The 24640-nt window shown below is 40.9% G+C and overlaps 1 protein-coding gene across 1 annotated transcript; it reads left to right on the top strand.

The window, feature by feature from the left end:
* Positions 1-207: 207 nt before the first annotated feature.
* Positions 208-22513, top strand: LOC140740486 (melatonin receptor type 1A). Its single transcript, XM_073069665.1, has 2 exons — positions 208-979; positions 22206-22513. The coding sequence occupies exons 1-2, from the start codon at positions 208-210 to the stop codon at positions 22511-22513; spliced, it is 1080 nt and encodes a 359-aa protein (XP_072925766.1).
* Positions 22514-24640: the final 2127 nt, after the last annotated feature.

Genomic DNA, 24640 nt, shown 5'->3' with positions numbered 1-24640 from the left:
ATGGTAACTACTATTTAATTATTGCGCTGCCCCTAGTTGGTTTTTCCTCATGTTTTTCACCATGCCTCTAAGGAAAGACAGGACAATGGAAGTTGTTTCTAAATAACTTTAAAGAGTTTTACTTTCTTAAATCCCTGCAATGAATGTTTAGTAAAAAGTAACAGATCAGTAGTTTGTAGCCTCCGCTTAGCCGAGTTTAGGAACGAGATGGGTGAAGATAACGTGACCGGAGTTGGGCTGACCGAGTCCTTGGTACAGACAGATGCTACCTTGAAATTGTGCATCATTGCCGTTATGTGTGTGTTGATCATCCTGGGAAACACGGCTGTGATTTTGGTCATCTCCTCCTCGGTCTCGGGGTGGTCTAGAAACAGCCGTCTCGTCCTGATTTCACTTACGGGGGCGGATGCTGCCCTGGCACTAATAATCATCCCCCTGAATTTGTACGTGAACAGTGTGAGGCAGCTCCGTAACCAAACTGACTCTCCCTTCTGCCACACTGTGGTGTTTCTGGACGCCAGCATCCTCACCTCTTCCATCTACTCCCTGGCCACCATCAGCATCGAGCGGTACATCGCCGTGTTCTTCCCGCTCCGATACGGCAGGTTGATGACCCCGTGCAGAATCAAAGCCCTCATTGCCCTCGTCTGGCTCTTGCCTCCGATCCTCTTGTTTCCCATATCCATCCCACGTGGAATTGTCAAAGTATATTTCTCAAGAGCCTCCCTGATCTGCAACCTGGAATTTTCCAGCAACGCGACATACACTCTGCTGCTGACAGCGTTCATCTTCTTTCCCTGTTCACTCATCATAACCTTCGCTAACTGCCGTCTCTGGTGTGCAGCCAGGAGTCAGAGAAATCGGTTTAAGCCGTCGAAGGTGAATAGGCGGCGCGATGCTGCTTCCAGAGTTTTGCTGCCCGTGGTCGTTGTCTATTACATCTGCTGGAGTCCCTGCGTCTGCACCATGATCTTCCAGGGTGAGCAAAAGAGACAAATCTTCTAACTTTTGTGAGTTGATAAACTTTACCCTTTCTACCCCTACTCCCCCACTCCTCTCATTTAAAGTGAATGGTATTTTGAAGGCCTTGCAAAGCTAGGCTTCGCTGAAGTGAGTTTCTACACGCTCAAACACTTTTAACAAAAAAAACCACTCCTGTCTTTCCTCCCCTTCCTCACACTCACATCCCATGAGGTGGATGAAGAAGGAGTATCATCCATGAGTTTGTTCCTTGCAATCCCAATTTTGAAGCAGGTAGGGGAGGGTGGATGGCTCATCAACTTTATTTTCCTAACAAAAGGCATTAATGTACATTTTTATCAGTGGCTATGTGTATATGGTGCAAAAAGTACATTACTACTAAATATCTTACTCTGACCTCAAGTGGCCTTTTATTAGAACTGAAGTGTTAATAGGTATCCATTATTAACTTTGTTTTTGGGGAAGGAAGTAATTTGTGCTGCTCCAGTTATACAAGAAGGAAATAAGTAGCTAAAGAAAACATTAATCCCTTGGAGATGAGGCTGGGAAATAGACGTAGATTATGGAAACCGGGCCTTTGGCCCAACTTTTCCATGCTGACTGTGCTGCCTAATATTCTCATTTGCCTGCCATTGGCCCATAGCCCTCTAAATCTCTCCCATCTAAGTTCTTACTTAAATGGCTTTTAGTTGTTGGCAATGTGTCTGCTTCAGCCATGGTTTCTGGTAGCTTATTCCAAATATACACCACCCTTTACATGAAGAACCTGTCCCAATATCTCTTTTAAATCTTTTTAAACCCATGTCTTTTTTTTTTAAGCACCTCATCCTTGGAAAGAGATTGTGCTCTCACCCTGTCTATTCTTAGCATGATCTCATACACCTCTATCAGGTCACCCTGAGTCTCCCATGCTTCTAAAGTCCTAACCTATGTCACCTTTCTATGGAACTTGGGGGCCCCCAACTCCAGGCAGCATACTGGTGTACCTTTTCTGCACCCTTTCTAGTTTAAGGACATAACAGGGTGACCAAAACTGGACACAATACTCCCAAGTATGGCCTCACCAATGTCTTGTGTAACTACAACATAACATCCCAGCTTCTATGCGCACTGCACTGACTAATGAAGGTCAGTGTGCCAAGTGTCCCCTTCATCACCTTATCTGCTTGTGCTGTGTCTTTCAGCAGACTATGCATTTACACTCCCTCTTTTCCAAAATTCTACCATTCACTGCATAACTCTGCTTGGCTTAATCTCTCTAAATGCCATAGCTCATTTATTTGGATTGAAGGCCATTTACCAGCCCACAGCCAACAAACCTAGCTTATGAAGGTGCCCATGTAAATTTTCATTTCCTCCTCACTATCTACAACACCACCTATTTTGGTATCATGTACAAACTAACTTGCCGTGTCTTGTCCATTCACGTCCAAATTGGTTATATAAATAACAAGCAAGAAAGGTCCTAGCATTGATCCCTGTGGCACATCACTAGTCAGCCCTCAAGTTTCAACCTTTTATTATCGTACTGTTTCCAACTACTGAGGAAATCCACTATTCCTTTCACTGTGACATTCTAATCCATTATTCCCCTGGATCTAGAATAGTATGCCTTAAGGGACCTTGTCAAAGGCCTTGCTAAAGTCCATAGAGACAACATCCATTGCCCTATCCTCATCTACCCTCTTGGTCACCTCCTTGACAAACTCTAATAAACTTGCCTGACACAACTTCATATGCATAAAGTTCAGCTGACTGCCCTGATGGACCCTGTCTCTCCATTTCCATTAAAAACTGGAAATGGCAAAGATCCCAAAGAGTTTTGAATGGGGCATCGTGGTAGAAGTCATCAGAAAAAATCCTTTGATTATCCATTATTATCGGTATCGTAGGAAGAAATTGAAGATAACCTCTACAAGAGGAAAAAGTACAAGACAAACTGATAGGCCCAATGGTTGATTAAGTCCCGAAGCCTATTTGCCTGTATCTAAAGTTCTTAAAGGAGGTGACTGGGGAGACGGTGGATACATTGGTTGTAATCTATGAAAATTCTCTGATTACGGGGAAATCCTAGTGAATTGGATAACCACAAATGTAACATTCTCCTTAAGAAATGACAGATGCAGCAAAAAAAAACCTAAGCCAAACATCTGTCGTTGGAGAAAAGCTGAAATCCATTGAGGAAATAGAACATCTAGAAAAATCTTGACATAAGCAAGCGGAGTCAGTGTGGTTTATGAAAACGAAAGCATGTTTATTAAAAATGCTGGAGGCCATTGAGGATGAAACTGACAAAATGCATAAAGTGAACTTGCAGGCATAGTGTATTCCGTTCCTCCAATTTGATTAAATACCTCAAACAATTGCACAAGATAGGGCACCTGGATAATATATTTGTACAATAGAGGACTGGATAGCTAACAGAAAGCAAAGCAAGCTGTTTACTTCCCCTCCCTTTACCATACTGTATTACAGCACAGTTCTACAATGAACTACAAATGTTTCTAGCTGTAAGCTTTTTTTTTGTTTCCTTGAGTCATGATAAAAGGATTATTTTCAGAGTGGCAGTCTGTAAGCAGTGGGGTGCCACAGGAACTGGCTCTCAGCCTCAGTTTGTATTAATGATTTTGAAGGGACTGAATGCACTGCAGTCAAGTGTATTAATATAAAGAAGGATGGTTAGCAATTGAGGACAAAAAGCTTGCAGAGAGATGTTGATGGATTGAGTGGGTAAAAGTTTGGGAAGTGACATTTAATGTGGGGAAAATAGGTTATCCACTTTGGAAGGAAGAGGAAACAAAATATGAGACTACCAAGGGACTTAAAGACAAAAGATTAGAATGTTAGGTACAAGTCATTAGGAAAGCTAGTGGAATGCTGGCATTAATTGAAAAAGTTTAAAATGGAAGCATTTTGGGTACAACTTTACAAGCTCTGCTGAGACTGTCCCTTAGAGGGTTCTGCATACAACTTTGGTCTTCATATGCGAAGAAGGTTATGCAGTACTTATGTTGGAAGCAGTGCAGAGAAGGGTGATGAAGGAGCTGACATATGAAGAATGGATGAGCAGGCTAGACTGATATTTACAGGCGTTGAGAAGAACAGGCAGTGATTTTATTGAAATTTGTAAAACTCTCAAGGGGAGTGATGGATGATAAGGGAATGTTTCTCTGGTTTGGTAAGGGAAGTTATCAAAAAACAAGGTCAAATTGTTTAGTTTCAGAAAATGGTTCACCCACTTAAAATAGATGAGGATGAATTTCTTTGAGGCTTAAGTATCTGATATTATCCCAGAGAGCTGTGTAGGTGAGTCAGTGAGTATTTTCAAGGCAGCAAATGACAGGCATCGGAACTATAAGATAGTCAAGGATGTATAGTGGAGCAGGCACTTGGGTCTAACTAACCTTTGTCAGTGTCTCAGATAAGGCTATTTGTGTGTAATTTGATACAAATGCTTGATATAGTCTCCAATATTTGACTGGATTCTTAGAGCAGATATCATATCCATCCCAGGGTCTTTTTCTGTTCTTTCATCTGTACAACAGCATGTTTTTGGTGCAACCCCAGTACTTTTCAGGATATAAAATAAGAGCAAATAAGTTATGGTATGGTTTTATAATCAATATTGAGGCTGCATCGGGAATATTGTGTGCAGTTTTGGTTGCTCCATTATAGAAAGGTCACGATTATTCTGGAGAGGGTGCGGAGATGTTCACCAGGCTGGGATGTTCACCTGGGATAGATTGAGGCTGGAGTGAGACTGTAAAACATTTGAGGGTTATAGATGAGGTGAACAGTAGTAATTTTTTTTTAAACCAAAAACTGACGTCCTTAACTGGAGGGCATGTGTTTAAGGGAAGGAGTAAAATACTTCTGGGGGTACACAAAGGATTTTTACCACCAGTAGGGTGGTTGGAGGTTGAAATGCACTGCCTGAGAGTGTGATGGAACAGATTCCCTATATTCTGACTGCCATGAATCGATATTCTGGCATCCATGTACCAACCCAAACTTAAGCTTAAACATTGAAATTGAGCTTGCATGCACCACTTGCGCTGGCAGCTTGTTCCACAGTCTCATGAGCCTTTGAGTGAAGAAGTTTCCCCTCGTGTTCCCCTTAAACTTTTCACCTTTCACCAATAACCCATGACCTCTGGTTATAGTCCCACCCAACCTTACTGGAAAAAAAAAAGCCTGCTTGCATTTACCCTATCTATACTCCTCCTAGCTTTGTATATCTCCATCAAATCTCTCAATCTTCTATGTTCTAATGAGTACAGTCCTAACCTATTCAATCTTTCCTTATGATGCAGGTCTTCCAGACCCGGTAACATCCTTGTAAATTTTCTCTGTACTCCTTCAACCTTGCTTGCATCTTTCCTGTAGGTAAGTGACTAAAACAGCACACAATACAGTACTCCAAATTGGGCCTCACCAACGACTTGTACAACTTCAAGATGACATCCCATCTCCTGTACTCAATGTTTTAATTTATGAAGGCCAATGTACCAATAGCTTTCTTTATGACCCAATCTACCTGTGACGCCACTTTCAACAAATTCTGGACCTGTAAACCCAGATCCCTTTGTTCTACCACACTCCTCAGTGCTCTACCATTCACTGTGTAAGAACTACCCTGCTTGGTCTTACTGAAGCACAACACCTCACGCTTGTCTGCGTTAAATTCTGTCTGCCATTTTTCAGCCTATTTTTCCAGCTGATCCAGATCCCTCTGCAAGCCATGATACCCTTGCTTGCTGTCCACTGCACCCCCAGTCTTGGTGTGATTCACAAATTTGCTGATCCAGTTAACCAAATTGTCATCCAGATCATTGATTATAGATGACAAGCAGCAATGGACCCAGCACCAATCCCTGCAGCACTCCACTATTCACAGGCCTCCAGTCAGGGGCAGCCATCTACTACCACTCTCTTGGCTTCTGCCACAAAGCCAATGTCAAATCTGATTTACTACCTCATCTTGAATGCCGAGCAACTGAACCTTCTTGGCCAGCGTCCCATGCGGGAACTTGTCAAATGCCTTGCTAAAGTCCATGTAGACAACATCCACTGCCTTGCCTTCATCAACTTTCCTGGTAACTTCTTTTGAAAAATGAAAAAGTTGTTTAGACATGACCAACCAAGCATGAAGATGGGCTGACTATCCTTAATAAGTCTGTCTATCCAAATACTTGTATCCAGTTCCTTAGAATAACGTCCAGTAACTTTCCACAACATATGTCAGACACACTGGCCTATAATTTCCTGGTTTGAGTTTAGAGTCTTTCTTAAGCAGTGGAACAACATTGGCTATCCTGCAATCCTCTGATACCTCTTCTGTTGGTAAGAATGATTCAAGTATCTCTGCTAGGGCCCCAGTAATTTCTGCACTTGCCTCCTGCAGGGTCAAAGGAACCACTTTGTCAGGCCCTGGTGATTTATCCACCCTTATTTTGCCTCAGGAGATCAAACACCACCTCCTTTGTAATCTGTATAGGATCCATGCAGTTTAGCGGTTCAGGAACAGCTCCTTCCCCTTAGCCATCTGATTTCTAAATGTGGCTATTGAACTCATGAACACTACCTCATTACTTTTTTATTTCTGCTTTTTTTGCAGTGCTTGCTGTTTTAACAACTATTTAATAGATATATACGTACACTTGCTGTAATTCAGTTTTTCCTTATGTATCATGTATTTCATTGCATTGCTGCTGTAAAGTTAACGAATTTCGCAAAATATGCCGGTGATATTAAGCCTGATTCTGAAGTTGATGCCACTTTGCCTCACTTCTTTCGAATCTGCGTCTGTCTCTGTCACCTACAGATGCAAAAATTCTATTTAAGACCTCCCCCACAAAATGCTGGAGGAACTCAGCAGAGCAGGCAGCATCGATGGAAAAGAATACAGTCGACATTTCGGGCTGAGGCCCTGCTTGAAGGGTGGGTCCTCCAGCATTTTGTGTGTGTTGCTTGGGTTTCCAGCATCTGCAGATTTTCTCCTGTTTGTGATTAAGATTCCCCCATTCCCCCCCCCCCCAATCTTTTGGCTCCACACATGGATTACCATTCTGATCTTCCAGAGGATAATTCTGTCCCATGCAGTCCTTTTGCTATTAACATATCTGTAGAATTCCTCGGGATTCTCCTTCACCTTGTCTGCTGGGGGAGCTTTGTGCCACCTTTTAGCCCTTCTGATTTCTTCAGTGTTCTCTAGCATTTCTTATACTCCATAAGCACCTCATTTGTTTCTACCTGCTATACACCTCCATTTTTTTCTTAACCAGGGTCTCAATATCTCTCGGAAACCAAAGTTCCCTAAACCTGCTATATTTGCCTTTTATTCTGTCAGGCACATGCAAGCTTTGTACTCTCAAAATTTCATTTTTGAAAGCCTCCAAGTACATCTTCACCAGAAAACAGCCTTTCCCAATCCACACTTGCCAGATCATTTCTGATACCATCAAAATTGGCCTTTCTCCAATTTAAAATCTCAACCTGTGGATCAATCCTATCTCTTTGCACATTTACTTTGAAACTAATGGCATTATGATCACTAGATGCAAAGTGTTCCCCCACACAAACTTCTATCACATTCCTTTATAGCAGATACAGTATTGCACACTCTCTTGTAGGGACTTCTATGTAATGATTAAGGAAACCTTTCTGAACATATTTGACAATCTGTCCCATCTAGTCCTTTTACGGTATGGGATTCCCAGTTAAAATCACCTACCATAACAACCTTATGTTTCTTGCAACAGTCTGTGATCTCTCTACAAATTTGTTCCTCTAAATCCTTGGGACTGTTGGGCGATCTGTAATATTAACATGGTCATACATCCTTATCCCTCAGTTTGACCCAAAAAACCCCACTAGACAAGTTCTCCAATCTGTCCTGACAGAGCACTGTCATGACATTTTCCCTGACTAGTAACACCTACACCTCCTCCATAATTCTCTCACACTCTGTTACATCTAAAACAATGGAGCCATTGAATATTGATCTGCCAGTCCTACTCCTCCTGCAACCAATTCTCACTAATGGCTAAATATTGAAAATCTACAGCACACTACAGGTCCTTCGACCCATAATGTAGTGCCAACCATGTAACCTACTCTAGAAGCTGCCTAGAATTTCCCTACCACATAGCCCTCTATTTTTTCTAAGCTCCATGAACCTATCGAAGAGTTTCTTAAAAGACCCTATTTTATCCACTTCTACCACCTTCGCTGGCAGTGCACTCCCCGCACTCACCACTCTCTGTGTACAGAACATACCTCTGACATCCCCCTTGTACCTACTTTCAAGCACCTTAAAACTATGCCCACTCGTGTTAACCATTTTATCCCTGGGGAAAAAGCCTCTGGCTAGCCATACGATCAATGCCTCTCATCTTATACACCTCTATGAGATCACCTGTCATCCTCCGTCACTCCAAGGAGAAAAGACCAAGTTCAATTAAGCTATTCTCATAAGGCATGCTCTCCATTCCAGGCAACATCCTTGTAAATCTCCTCTGCACTCTCACTACAGCATCCACAACTTTCCTGTAATGAGGTGACCAGAACTGAACACAGTACTCCAAGTGGGGTCTAACTAAGGTCTTGTATAGCTGTAACATTACCTCACAGTTCTTTAACTCAAACCCATGGTTGATAAAGGCCAACACATCATGTGCCTTCTTAACAACATTGCCAACCTGCGCAAGACATGGACCCCAAGATCTCGCTTAATGTTAATATTATATTCTGCCTTCAGATTGCCAAAATGAATCACTTTACACTTATCTGGGTTTAACTCTATCTGCCACTTCTCAGCCCAGTTCTGCATCCTACCGATGTCCTGCTGTAACCTCTGAAAACCCTCCAGACTATCCACAACACCCCCAACTTTTATATCATCAGCAAACTTACTAACCCACCCTTCTACTTCCTCATTCAAGTCATTTATAAAAATCACAAAGAGGAGAGGACCCTGCGGAACACCACTGGTTACCATCCTCCATGCAGAATACGAACCATCCATAATCACCTTTGCCTTCTGTGGTCAACCCAATTCTGGATCCACAAAGCAAGGTCTCCTTGGATCCCATGCCTCATTACTTTCTAAATGAGCCTCACATGGGGAGCCTTATCAAATGCCTTACTGAAATCCATATACACCACATCCATTCCAAGTGTTGTTCCATGCCTTAAGCTTATCCGCCTTTCCTACTACTTGCGCTGAAGTGCCCGTAGCTCAGGACACCAGTCACATCATGCTCAAACATTTGATTCCTGATTCTGAGGTCTTGGCACTATCTGTATCCACGGCCTCTCCACTAACGGTTCTGGCACTCTGGTTCCTAACCCCCTGCAACTCTAGTTTAAACTCCACCATGCTGCACTAGCAAACCTTCCCACTAGGATATTAGTATATACTTTATTAGCATAAAGTATATGGACCAAGAACTGTAAGTGGGATTAATATGGTTGGATATTTGATGAATGGGCCTGTTTCTGTGCACTGGGACTCAATGTTCTTGTCACCTTGAGATTTTATTTTTGGCCTATGAACCTCATTTTACATAGCGTTGCTGAAAGCTTCTTGTGTGCAATGCTGCACAACTCTGTCACCTGTAAATACTTTAAAATTGGTCACATGCACTGTTTTTCTCATTACTGTTCAACTCAGCTAACCTCCAAAAAAAAAAAATGCCGGTTTCCTTTTACATGTGTTGTTAGAATCTGATTCTATTACCTTTCAACAGCATATTCTTAATCTAAATAATAGGGAAACCAAATCTCTAATGCTCCCCCTTGCTACTTTGACTGATATTTGATAATGACATTTAATTACTGAATCAGAGGCTTGATGAAATACTTTGTTTACCCTACTCTAGCAAAACCATGCATAATTTCAACTATTTCCACGGCATTGTTTCTCCAAGGAGAGCATTCCTAGCATTTCCATTCTCTCCAGATACCTGTTTCCCCCTTTACCTGCTGAATCTTCACAGCTATAACATCTGGCCCAATTGGGTCATCATCTAAATTTGGGCTGAATGGAGTTGCTGGTTAAAGCTTTGATTTAATCAATGATATTGGGGTCACTTGGGCCTGACAAACAACAAGCTGCTTCTGTTCTTAAGCAAACGTGTAGTCCTGTGTAGGAGTCCCTGATGATTCAAGACTCCCATGCAATGGGGATGGGTATTTTTTTTCTATCTATCCTATCAGCTCCCCCTTGAAAAAGTGACTCACTAAATTTTGAGGAATACAAATGTAATTTATATATTATTGCCACTATAGTTACCTTCTGGAATCTAGGGAACATTCCTCTGATCCCTCTGATCCTGCACACTGCCAAGAGTCTTACCATGAATACCATCATGTTTGACTTACCAAAATGAACCACCTCACACTTATCTGGGTTGAACTCCATCTGCCACTTCTCAATTTCCTTCATGGACAGTACATGCATCTTTCCTAACTTGTGCCAGACTGGCTTTTACTGAGTATGTTCTAAAATTAGGGAGGTTAGTGCAATCACTTTATAGCATCAGTTGGATTTGATTCCTATTGTTGTCCTTAAGGAGTTTGTATATTCTCTCTGTGCCCATGTGCTTTTCTCTGGGTGCTCTAGTTTTGCCCCATGTTCCAAAGACATGTGGTTAGGGTTAGTAAGTTGTGGATATATTATGTTTGTGAAAGACGAGTGGCGATGCTTGTGGACTGCCCCCCAACACAATGCTCACTGACTTGATTGGACACAAACAATGCATGTGTTAAATAGAAAACCTACAGCACAATACAGGCCCTTCAGCCCACAATGCTGTGCCGAACATGTACTTACTTTAGAAATTACCTAGGGTTATGCAGAACCCTCTACTTTTCTAAGCGCCATGTACCTAACGAGGAGTCTTTTAAAAGACCTATCATACCTGCCTCTACCACCATTGCCGGCAGCCCATTTCACATACACACCACTCTCTGTGTTTTAAAAAAAAAACAACTTACCCCGACATCTCCTCTGTACCTACTTCCAAGCATCTTAAAACTATGCCCTCTTGTGTTAGCCATTTCTGCCCTGGGAAAAAAAAAACCTTTGACTATCCACAAGATCAATACCTCTCATCATCTTATACACCTCTATCAGGTCACCTCTCATCCTCAGTCACTCCAAGGAGAAAAGGCCGAGTTCACTCAAACTATTCTCGTAAGACATGCTCTCCAATCCAGGCAACATCCTTGTAAATCTCCTCTGCACCTTTTCTATAGTTTCTACATAATTCCTGCAGTGAGGTGATCAGAATTGAGCACAGTACTCCAAGTGGGGTCTGACCAGGGTCCTATATAGCTGTAACATTACCTCTCAACTTTTAAACTCAATCCCATGGTTGATGAAGGCTAGTGCACTGTACACCTTCTTAACTACACAGACAACTTTCGCAGCATCTTTGAGTGTCCTATGGACTTGGACCCCAAGATCCCTCTGATCCTCCACACTGCCAAGAGTCTTACCATTAATACTATATTCTACCATCATATTTGACCTACCAAAATGAACCACCTCACACTTATCTGGGTTGAACTCCATCTGCCACTTCTCAGCCCAGTTTTGCATCCTATAGATGTCCTGCTGTAACCTCTCACAGCCCTCCACACTATCCACAACACCCCCAATCTTTGTGTCATCAGCAAATTTACTAATCCATCCCTCCACTTCCTTATCCAGGTTATTTATAAAAATCACGAAAAGAAGGGGTCCCAGAACAGATCCCTGAGGCCTCCATGGAGAATATGACCTGTCTATAACCACTCTTTGCCTTCTGTGGGCAAGCCAATTCTGGATCCACAAAACAAAGTCCCCTTGGATCCCATGCCTCCTTACTTTCTCAATAAGCCTTGCATGGGGTACCTTATCAAATGCCTTGCTGAAATCCATATACACTACATCTACTGCTCTTCTTTCATCAACGTGTTTAGTCACATCCTCAAAAAATTCAATCAGGCTCGTAAGGTATGGCCTACCTTTGACAAAGCCATGCTGACTATTCCTAATCATATTATGGCTCTCCAAATGTTCATAAATCCTGCCTCTCAGGATGTTTTCCATCAACTTATCAACCACTGAAGTAAGACTTCCTGGTCTATAATTTCCTGCGCTATCCTTACTCCCTTTCTTGAATAAGGGAACAACACCTGCAACCCTCCAATCCTTCACAACCTCTCCCATCCCCATTGAAGATCAAAGATCATTGCCAGAGACTCAGCAATTTCCTCCCTCATGGGGTACATCTCATCCGGTCCTGGAGACTTATCCAACTTGATGCTTTCCAAAAGCCCCACATATCCTCTTCCTTAATGTATATGTTCAAGCTTTTCAATCCACTGTAAGTCATCCTTACAATTGCCAAGTTCCTTTTCTGTAGTGAATACTGAAGCAAAGTATTTATTAAGTACCTCAGCTATCGCCTCTGGTTCCATACACACATTTCCACTGTCACACCTAATTGGTCCTATTCTCTCATATCTTATCCTCTTGCTCTTCACATACTTGTAGAATGCTTTGGGGTTTTCCTTAATCTGCCAATGCCTTCTCCTGGCCCCTTCTGGCTTTCCTAATTTCATTCTTAAGCTCCTTCCTAGTAGCCTTATAATATTCTAGATCTCTATCATTACCTAGTTCTTTGAACCTTATGTAAGCTTTTCTTTCCTCCTTGACTAGATTTTCAACAGCCTTTGTACACCACGGTTCCTGTACTCTACCATCCTTTCCCTGTCTCATTGGAACATACCTATGCAGAATGCCATGCAAATACCCCCTGAACATTTGCCACATTTCTGCTGTACATTTCCCTGAGAACTTCTGTTCTCAATTTATGCTTCCAAGTTCTTGCCTGTTATTATTACACCTTTCCAGGATCTGTTTCCCTCTCTCCTCAATATCCCTTTTACTATTGGGCAGCCTATAAAAAGCACCCAGTAAAGTTACTAACTCCTTCCTGTTTCTAATTTTCACTCACAGAGACTCAGTAGACAATCCCTCCATGACTTCCTCCTTTTCTGTAGCCACGATACTATCTGATCAGCAGTGCTACACCCCCACCTTTTTTGCTTCCCTCCCTGTTCTTTCTGAAACATCTAGAGCCTGGCACTCTAAGTAATCATTCGTGCCCCTGAGCCATCCAAGTCTCTAATGGCCACAACATCATAGCTTCAAGTAATGATCCACGTTCTAAGCTCATCCACTTTGTTCATGATGTTTCTTGCATTAAAATAGACACATCTCAAACCATTAGTCTGTGTATCCCTTCTCCATCACCTGCCTATCCTTCCTCTTGCGTTTTCTCTATTTGTGAGCTAACTGCCATTTCTTCCGTCTTTTCAGTTCAGTTCCCATCCCCCCAGCAATTCTAGTTTAAACTCTCCCCAATAGGCTTAGCAAACCTCCCTACCAATATATTGGTCCCCCTCAGATTCAAGTGCGACCCATCCTTTTAGCACAGGTCACGCCTGTTCTTATACTCACTGTCGCGTGGCACAGGCAGGAATCCCGAGATTACTACCTTTGAGGTCCTGCTTCTCAACTTCCTTCCTAACTCCCTGTAGTCTGCTTTCAAGACCTCCTCCCTTTTCCTACCTATGTCATTGGTACCAATATGTACCACAACCTCTGGCTGTTCTCCTTCCCACTTCAGGATAACATGAATGCGATCAGAAACATCCCGAACCTTGGCACCTGGGAGGCAAACTGCCATCCGCGTTTCTTTCCTGCATCTACAGAATCACCTGTCTGACCCCCTAACTATCGAGTCCCCTATTACTGCTGCCACCTTCTTTTCCCTACCCTTCTGAGCCACAGGGCCAGACTCTGTGTCAGAGGCACGGCCACTGTTGCTTCCCCCAAGTAGGCTGTCCCCCCCCCCCCCCAGCGATACTCAAACAGGAATACATATTGTTAAAGGGGAAAGCCACAGGGGTACTCTCTAGTATCTGACTCCTGCCCTTCCCTCTCCTGACTGTTACCCACTTATCTATCTCCCGAGGCCCCAGTGTGACTACCTGCCTATAGTTCCTCTCTATCACCTCCTCACTTTCCCTGACCAGACGAAGGTCATCGAGCTGCATTTCCAGTTCCCTAACTGGAGCTGCAGTTCGACGCACCTGGTGCAGATGTGGCCATCCGGGAGGCTGGGAGTCTCCCAGACTTCCCACATCTGACACCCAGTACAGAACTCCGGCCTCACAGACATACTTCCTGCTTCTGTTCCTCATAGGTAACTTACCTTGCCTCGACCCCTTATCGCCAAAGCCCTCCCACTCTGCCTCAGATCACTCCCTTTGATGCCTGAACCTTCCCTGCTATTTAACTCACGACTGATGCTCCAGTTATAGCCGCTGATAGGCAAGTACACTGGACTAACACTCTTGAAGCTCCCTTAAATAAATAAATAAAGCTAATCTTTTTGAAAATAGGCTTCTTAAAGCAGTAGCATAACTTTGTTCTATTGTATTCTCACCTTAAATATAAACCTTAGCATATCGTTAATCTAATCATTTTCTCGCAAGAGACTGACATTTTAATGATAGGCATACACTGATCTCTAACCCACTTTGGACGTTCACCATTTTGAGTTTGCAATGTCGAAACTACTTTGATCTAGCCTTTTTCCATCCTTATTTGCATATATTAATATTCATTTACTGCTCTCATTAATTTGCTCTATTAATCTGTTCACATTTTCCACCTAACCTATTTACACAACTGTTTGTCTTTATGAATCTGACAACCTTGTGTATGTAGCTTTATATTTATCGTCTAAGGTATCAATGCATATAATAAACAGCTGAGATCCAGCACTTTGCCTCATTATACTCTATTGGTCATAGCCTGACATGACACTATAGAAACCTACCTCTTGTCACTAAAATTCAGCCAATTTCCTAACCAGTTCAATAATTTGTCTTCGATCTCAACATTGATCTGGATCATAATTGTCCTACATTTTGTGTGGTGATATCATTCCTTGCACTGTCTAATCACTGGTGTTCTCCAGCACCACTGAAAGCATCGTCAGGTTTATCAAATGAGTAGAAGATGCCTGTCAATAAAACAGTAAATGCTGGAAGCAGTTCTGATGAAGCATTAACTCAGTTTCTCTTTCTACATCTGCGACCAACGTTGCCTGACCTGATGGGTATTACTAGGGTGTCCTGATTTTATTTCAGAGTTTCAGTATCTATTAGTCTTTTTTTATATATAGTATACTGCCAACATTTATGGCACTTTTCACCAATGAATCCAGCATTAGGTTCTGCATGAAGTTTAATGCGCAAGAATATACACCTTATAATGAAGAAACTTTCTGAACAATCTTTAGTAGGTTAAACCCAACACAGGGTCAACTTTTCTGTTGGTTTTGATGATGGAAGGTTGTGAGAGGGACTAAATATTTTTTTTAGGAAATAACAGGTTGCTCGTGTTTCTGATAGTCAGAAAATTGTAAGTGATCTCAATAGCTGGTCAAACAACACAAATACTGTAAATTGGAGTTATCCTCTGAGGCAGACAGAAACCAAATGAGAAACTATAAAGCAGTAAGCATACATAAATGATGTACAGAAATACAGATGATGGAGTTAAGGGAGGAAGAGGGAAATGCCCCCAAAACGTTATATATATTTTAAACTAGCAATTTTTAATTCATCCTTGAATTTTTAAAATAAATTGCAAGTTTAAAATGCATTAAAAAATTTTTTTTTGTAATTATGCTGTTAAAATCCCAGTATTTCTTTCAAAAGAAAGACAAGGCAAGAATGGAGGAAAGTATTACACAAGTTGAGCAGTTTATGTCACTGCAACCATTTCTTTAGTTTGGACTACAATGTTACAGGAAGAAGTGGCTCAGAAAGCATGTTAAAGGTTTCTTTAGTTGATTGCACATCCTCACTCAACAGAAGTTGCTATTAAGTTTCCTCTTACTGTGCTGTTCTCTTGTCATTTTGACCTTTCTAATTGTGGGTGATTGCTACAGGAAACTACATTGATAATTTCCTCATTGCTAAGAGCTGATCTGCTGCTGTAATTTACATAAAAACTAAACTCTATTGATACAAGTTCTTCCTTTATTAATCAGTACTCTCATTTCCCTCTTGTTTCCAAACCAGCTACTCCATTGTTACATTTTAATAATGGGCCACACCTTTGACTGAGACAGATGTATAGAGAGTTGTACAGTAGGGAAATGGGTTCTTTAGTCCAAATTGTTCATACTGACCAAGGTGCCTACTGAACTAGTCCCATCTGCTGGCATTTGGCCCTTAATCCCCCTCAGACTTACATCTGAGGGCTACAGATAGCATGGATCCATGCAGGCTTTCTCACCTGAAGTTGAGTGAGATTAGAACTAGAGACCATAGGTTTAGGGTGAAAGGAATCTGAGGGGAAACTTCACTCAGAGGGTTGTGCAAGTGTGGAATGAGCTGCCATTGGAGGTGGTAGACATCAGTTCACTTGCAAAATTTGAGAAGTTTGGATAGGTGCATAGATAAGAGAGGTATGAAGGGCTATGTTACAAGTAGATGAGAGTAGGCAGAAGACAAGGCAAGAATGGACTAGGTGACCAAAGAACACTACAACACAGTATGAATCTATGATATTGCTGTTCTCTTGCCCAAATTCTATAGTTTCCATGTGCTTCTCCATGGTAAATACAGACTAGTATTTATTTAAGACCTTTGTTGTTACCCTTGGCTCCACACATAGATGACCACACAGATCCTTAAGGGGACCTGTTCATTACCTAGTTACACTTCTGGTCTTGTATACTTAAAAAATTTCTTTGGGTTTTGCTTTGTTACTGCCAAGGATATCTCATTGTCTCCTTTTTGCTCTCCTAATTTTTTTTCTTTCTTGGGTGAACTGTTACATCCCTTGTTTTCAAGGGATTTGCTTGAACCCAGCTTCCTAGACCTGACATAAACTGCTTTTTTCCTGACCAGAGCCTTGATGTCCTTTGTCAGCCAGGGTTACCTAATTAAGCCAGCCTTTTCTTTCATTCTAGTAGGAACATGTTTGCCCTGATCTCCCATTCTCACTTTTTTAAGATTTGCTAGATTCCTCTTTACCAGCTAATATCCTCTCCAATCAATTTTTACAAGTTCCCATCTAATGCCATCAATATTAGGATTTCCCTAATGTAGAACTTGTGGAACATCCCACGTCCTTGATTTTAAAACTTAACAAATTATGGTAGGTGTTCCCAAAGTGCTTCTCCCACAGATGGTATTGATAAGGATACTTGCCTATCCTCTCTTCCTAAGAGAAGAGTATGTTGCACCTCTTTGGTAGGGTTATTGAGAGAACCTACCTGGCCACACTGAATGAATTCTGTCTTATTTAATCCCTTAGCATTGAGGCAGTCTTAGTCAATAATAAGCATGTTAAAACTGCCTATTCTTGCATCCCTGTTAGACCTGCAGCTATCTGCAGACCTCTTACATATTTGCTCCTCTAATTCCTGCTGACTATTAGGGGGCTTAGAGTACAATCCAATCAACTTGATCCTAACCCTTTCATTCCTAAGTTCTGCTCATTCAGCCTCATTGGTGGTTCTCTAGAAATACCATCTTCAAGTACTGCTGTGATCAATATCCAGAACTCAGCTCTCCAATTTTACTTCTACTTCTCCAGAACACTGAGCTGCCAGTGCTGCCCAATCTCAAACCTGTTTCTGTAAAAGCAATAATATCACAATCACATGAGTTGATCCATGCCTTGTAATCATCTGCCTTGTCTATCAGGCTTCTTGCATTAAAATAAATCTATTGGACTTCCCTTGCACATTGTCCTGACTATTAGACTTGGCTAAAAATTGGTACTGGTAGGGGGACATGCCAAATTTCTTTAGCCTGCCTTGTAGAGGAGGTGCTGATGTGCTTTCTTGGTTGTGGCTCCTACGTGGACGAGCTGTTAGTGATGTTCATTCCCAGGAATGTGAAGCTCTCAATCCTCTTGACCTTAGCAGTGATGTTTTTTTTTTAAAAAAAAAAGAGAAAAAACAGTTGAGCACTGCCGCCCTCTTTGCTGTAGTAAATGACCAGTTCCTTCGTTTTGCTGATGTTGACATTGTTGTCATGACACTATGTCACTAGGCTCTCTCCCTCCTGTACTCTGATGTATTGTTATTTAAGATTCATCCCTCTACGGTGATCTCATCTGTAAACTTGTAGATGGAGTTAGCAGAATCTGGCCACACACTTGAGTGTATAGAGAGCAAAGCAGGAGGTTGATATAGGATATTGGTTTTCCTCCAGTCCAGGTGCAACTTGTCCCTTTGTTACCATAAGACTTGGGAGCAGAATTAGGCCATTTGGCCCATCGAATCTCTTCCACCGTTTCATCATGGATGATCCATTTTTCCTCTTGGCCCCAGTCTCCTAACTTACACCCGTATCCCTTCATGCCCTGACGAATCAAGAATCTATCAGCCTCTGCCTTAAGTATGCGTAAAGACTTGGCCTCCACAGCCACCTGTGGCAGCAAATTCCACAGATTCACCACTCTCTGGCTAAGGAAATTCCTCCTCACCTCCATCCTTTAAGGGTGCCCATCTATACAGGTTACAGGCCACCTCTGCTCAGGAGTTTTCAATGGTTCAAGAACCTGAATTCTCAACTACGTACTCATCTGCACTCTTTCTATTCCAAACACTGCCAGCATATAGGAACTGGAGTAATTCTGAGGTTAGAACCAATGAGGCCCTGTTTTTTGAGGCTTGATGCAGGATTACAACCCAAATTTTTGTCATTTCCTTTCCAATATCAGATGCTGCTGGACAGTCAAAGTTCTCCAGCAGATTGTTGCTCTTTTTTTTGTAACCTTCTGCCTAGCTCCCTGTATTCACGCTGCAGAATCTTATCCATGTTTCTAGCTGTGTTGTTAATATCAACGTGTGTAATGACCTCTGGCTGTTCGTCCTCCCAATTCAAATTTGCGGGATTTTCCTTTGTGGTCATAGAATCTGCTGTCTATTCCCTCACTATTAAGTCTCTTATCACCATGATATGTTCAAGGCCTTCTCCAGAATGCTGAGTAGGATGTCAAAAATTTTTTTTTCCCCATGCTATCAAGCATTTCTCCCATTAGTTCCCTCAGGTGGAAAAAAGGATCTTGTGCTACAAACCCCATTTCCAGAAAAGTTGGGATATTTTCCGAAGTGCAATAAAAACAAAAATCTGTGATATGTTAATTCACGTGAACCCTTATTTAACTGACAAAAGTACAAAGAAAAAGATTTTCAATAGTTTTACTGACCAACTTAATTGTATTTTGTAAATATACAAAAATTTAGAATTTGATGGCTGCAACACACTCAACAAAAGTTGGGACAGAGGCATGTTTACCATTGTGTTACATCACCTTTCCTTTTAATAACACTTTTTAATCGTTTTGAAGCAGAGGATACTAATTGTAGTAGATTTGCAATTGGAAATTTTGTCCATTCTTGCTTGATATAAGACTTCAGCTGCTCAACAGTCCGTGGTCTCCGTTGTCTGATTCTCCTCTTCATGATGCGCCATACATTTTCAATAGGAGATAGATCTGGACTGGCAGCAGGCCAGTCAAGCACATGCACTCTGTGTCTACAAAGCCACGCTGTTGTAGCCCGTGCAGAATGTGGTCTGGCATTGTCCTGCTGAAATAAGCATGGACGTCCAGGGAAGAGACGTCACCTTGATGGCAACATATGTCTCTCTGAAATCCTAATATACGCCTCAGAGTCAATGATACCTTCACATACATGCAACTTACCCATGCTGTGGGCACTGATGCACCCCCATATCATCAAAGATGCTGGCTTTTGCACCTTTTGCTGATAACAATCAGGATGGTCGTTTTCAGCTTTGGCACGGAGAACTCAACGCCCGTTTTTTCCCAAAACTAGCAGAAATGTGGACTCATCCGACCACAGCACACGGTTCCACTGTCTTTCAGTCCATCTGAGATAAGCTTGGGCCCAGAGATCTCACTGGTGTTTCTGCATAGAGTTGATGTATGGCTTCCTCCTTGCGTAATACAGTTTCAAGTTGCATTTCTGGATGCAGATCTCTGAATCTTTTCACAATATTATGTACCGTAGATGTTGAAAGACCAAAATTCTCTGCAATCTTGCATTGGGAAATGTTCCTTTTGAACTAACAATTCTCTCACGAATTTTGGCACAAAGGGGTGAGCCATGACCCATCCTTGCTTGCAAAGACTGAGCCTTTGATGGACGCTACTTTTATACCCAGTCATGATACCTCACCTGCTACCAATTAGCCTGCTTAATGTGGAGTCTTCCAAACCGGTGCTACTTGAATATTCTGTGCACATTTCAATCTTATTTTAAATCTGTCCCAACTTTTGTTGAGTGTGTTGCAGCCATCAAATTCTAAGTTTGTGTATATTTACAAGATACAATTAAGTTGGTCAGTAAAACTATTGAAAATCTTTTCTTTGTACTTTTGTCAGTTAAATAAGGGTTCATGTGAATTAACATATCACAGATTTTTGTTTTTATTGCATTTTGGAAAATATCCCAACTTTTCTGAAAATGGGGTTTGTACTTTAGGGAAGAACTAGTGGCCTGGTCAATGTTTATGGCCCAAACAACATCGATAAAATTCATTACTGGCCCATAACTATGTGTAATTTGGCATCTCATTTTCCAAGGCATTGACTCGTGTGCAAAATTAAAGGCTCTGGAACATGATGAAGTACTTACAAACAGAATATTGTGTTCGGTGCTGGTAGCTGCAATATCGGAAGGATGTGGAGGTTTATGGGTAGGTGCAGGAGAGGCCCACCAGAATGTATCCTGGCCTGTAGAGTATTTACTGTAAGGAGAATTTGGACACACAGCATCAGAAGCTGAAGGGTGACTTGTTAGAAATAGATAAAATTGAGAGGCATACACAGACTAGATGTCTTTTACCCAGAATTAAAATTTCAAGTACTAGAGGATGTAGAGGGGTAAAATTCTAAGCAGAGTTGCAAGGATTTTTTTTGTAACAGAATTGTAGGCATTTGGAATGTGCTGCCAGGGAGGTGGCAGATGTAAATGCAATAGTGATGATTTAAAAGCATTTAGAATGTCACATGAACAGGACAGGGATCTTGTGCAGGAAGTTGGGTTTGATTTATATTGGTATCATGGGCTGACAGTCCTGTTCCTGTGTTATACTGATGTATGTTGTAAGTTTTTAAACTTCCCTACAACCTTATTTCTTAATAAGCACCACATCCTGTTATCTTTGCATCCCCATCCTACAATTATTTTCCTCCCATAGAACGTCTGAGGTCTTCCAGCAGATTCAAGCAACTACAGTGCCTTGTATCTTTAATAGCCTCTTCCCCAGATCACAGCAGTAGCATGCCTCTCATTTTGTCACTTCACCCAATCAGTCCTCTAGCATGGGCTCTCTCTCTGGCAACCAACTTGGGTCTCGGCCCGAAACGTCAACAGTGCTTCTCCCTATAGATGCTGCCTGGCCTGCTGCGTTCCACCAGCACTTTCTGTGTGTGTTGCTCGAATTTCCAGCATCTGCCGATTTCCTCGTGTTTGCTAATTTAAGTGGTGATTTAAATATTGTTTCAGGAATCATTAAGGGAGCTTAATTCACTTAGTTCTGATGTATTAAGAGCAGAACAATGCTTGTTAATAATCTTTAAAGAAGCTCCCATTTATTGGGAATAGATTTGTATAACATGAGATTCTGCAGATGCTGAAAATCTTGAACACACACAGTGCTGGAAAAACTCAGCAGATCAGGCAGCATCAATGGAGAGCAATAAACAATTGACGTTTTGAGCTGAGACTTTCACCTAACTTAAGCCAATGACATAGTAATTTAGTTTCTCACCAAACATGCACAGACAGCCCCCAAGTTACGGCCTTTTGAGTAATCTAAATTCACCCTTAAAAGATTAACAAAAATTGAGTTACAAAATAAAATTCATTCTTGCAGAAGTTATGGGTGAAATAAGTAAATTACACGTTTTTTTTTCAATTTGTGATTTTTGTTGCCTGCGCAGATTGCTCACCTTCATACTACAGGAAATCATGATATAAGCTGCTCTCTAGAAAAGCAACTCTCCCTCCTGTAATACAGGGTTGCCTGTAATGAGTTTCTTTCTTTATCAAATAATAAATACTCTATTCTTGTTGCTCTAATTTATTGTATTTACAATTTAGCTCTAACGCATCAGAGTGTGCCAGACTGGATGGAGTTTGTTGCCCTTTGGTTGCCGTGTGGAAATGGTTTCTTCAACTGTATTGTATACTTTTGGTTGAACAAGAGTTTCAGAAAAAAGTTCCAGGAAATGGGGCGAAAGCTCTGCTGCTCCAAATATTTTGTGGTTCAAAATACTCGTATTTCACAAGTTCCGCAAAGAAAAATTGTCAAAGGAATCTGGAAGTACCGTACAGAAAACACAGCAAGAGTTTGCAGCATCTCATCCACTTCTGATTTGGTGCTTTCCAGCAATCAAGCAAATGCGTAAATTGGAGGAGTAAAAATATGGAATTAAAATATTAAAAAAATCAATTACTATGAATAACGATATATATTATGCTAAATCTTTTTAGCAAGAAACTGTATAGACAAAGAACTGAAGTGAGTTTTATATTTGAGCTGTACATAGGTAACTATTACCATTTCATTGAAACTGAAAAAGAATGTCTAGTTCTGCTGGTGGAAATTTGTTTTGGCTTGATCTTTTACTTTGATATAACTTGTGCAGGAACTAATATAATAATTAATATGGTAGAATTATTTATTAAGTAATGTTGATTTATATTTCAATATTTTGATCTTCAAAGTTGCCAAATTAATGATTTTGTGCTTCATAGTTTCCTAATATACAAATAGTGACTATTTCCATTGTCAGAAAAAAAATCAAATTGTTGTTAAGTTTAGGGGGGAAAAAATTATTCCTAGATTATTAAGGTTTCATGCTAGGATAGTCTAATGAAGAGAAACTGATTTGCCTTACTTTTAGATGAAATTAGTTCCTGATGCTCACTTACATTGGACCTTGGAACGCAAATCATAATTAAGTAGCAAGTGATTTGGGACTCTCTATGTCCAAAGGGAAATTGGAGAGGGCAAGAGTCTTTAGAGGGGATTATTCTGCAATATGTAATTAAGTTTCCTGCTGAGACATGAAATTAATTATACCAAAGTGGCTGCTAATATTTATCATGGCAATGCCATTGTTTTATAAATGTCGATAACTTATGTTTTCATTAGCTAAGCTAATGACTCTTATTTCAACCTATTTCTTTTGCTTTCTATACTGATTTGTGCTGATGGAGAACCTGACCATCTCTGCTGTTATTCTAACTGTGCATTAAAAGGTTACTGAAGGAACCGAAGGCTGTTATGATTTAGGACGCCTGGTTAGAACTGTCCATTGGGTGGTTTTGTTGAGTTAAGATCAAAGACGGTAAACCTTAAGCATTCTATACTTTTGATTTTGCAACATAGAAATCTTGCAGTTTGCTTTTTGTTTGATAAAGTTTCACCAGTATTAAAATGGTATCATTTTACTCCTGGCCGGCTTCAATCATGCAGATTGGGTAAATGGAAGTTTTTGATCTCGAAACCAAACTTTTGCTATCATCATGGGTTAAAACCCTTTTAACATCAGAACATCCTGTATGCCAAGGCAAATATACAATTAAGGCTAGTTTGTTTTTGGTGTAAGTTGATAATCAAAGCAGGAGACCTGATAAATGATATTCTTCAGATGAGATTGAATGAACAAATATTATAAAGAATTTTAGTAGAAAGTTTGCATTTTTTATAAATTTTTTAGTATGTAGTAATTTTGGAAATCAGTATGTATGCTTGTTAAATCAGTTTTATTTACAAAAAAACTGGTGACATTTGTAAAAATTAAGATTAACTTTTTCAATATCTTTGTAGCAAAATATTTCAGTTCTTGAGATTTCAGTGCTTTGCTCTGTTTGTAAAAGTGTTCAAAGTTAAGTTTGGATCAGTCGATTAAGGGATGATTGGCTGCTGGAACACATGCTGCAGCTTCCTGGCGAGGAATAGGCTCGTGTCATGTTTAAGATCATATTTAATGGTGAGATTTTGGCAGGAGCATGTAAACTATGCAAGCAAAAGGAAGTTGCAGTCAGTACGCAATTAGCTAATTTATCAGTGGAAGATCGTGGAATGAAGTATTTCAATATTCTTGCTTTTGTGGGGCACCAGCTAGTTGGTTAGCACTTGGGTACAGTATTATATGATGCTGCTATTTGTGTTTTGTGTAGTATATTTACTTGTGTCAGTGTGTAGTTTTCTTAGGTTTTGTATGTAAGTATCAGTAACCTAATGTTAAACAATGTTGACTTGGACACTGTCATTTTTGTGGTGATGAACCTAAATTAATATATTTCAAAATAAAGCAATGATGCCTTAGAGTGTGCTCGTCATTTCTTAAACCTTTTCTCTGCTAATTGCTTGTCTTGACAGTCAATGAGATGCGCAGGCAGAAGCTGGCCCTTCTACCCACCATGCCCATGGTGGCTATCAATAAAATCCCTTTTACCAACTCTTGGTAGCAATCTTTTGTGCAAAGGCATTTCAAGAACTTGTCCAAATAGACCTAGTGGCCACT

This window comes from Hemitrygon akajei, chromosome 17 (assembly GCF_048418815.1).
Source record: "Hemitrygon akajei chromosome 17, sHemAka1.3, whole genome shotgun sequence".
NCBI classification, from domain to species: Eukaryota; Metazoa; Chordata; class Chondrichthyes; order Myliobatiformes; family Dasyatidae; genus Hemitrygon; species Hemitrygon akajei.
The sequence above is the reverse complement of the archived record's forward strand: the minus strand, read 5'-3'. Positions and strand labels throughout refer to the sequence as shown.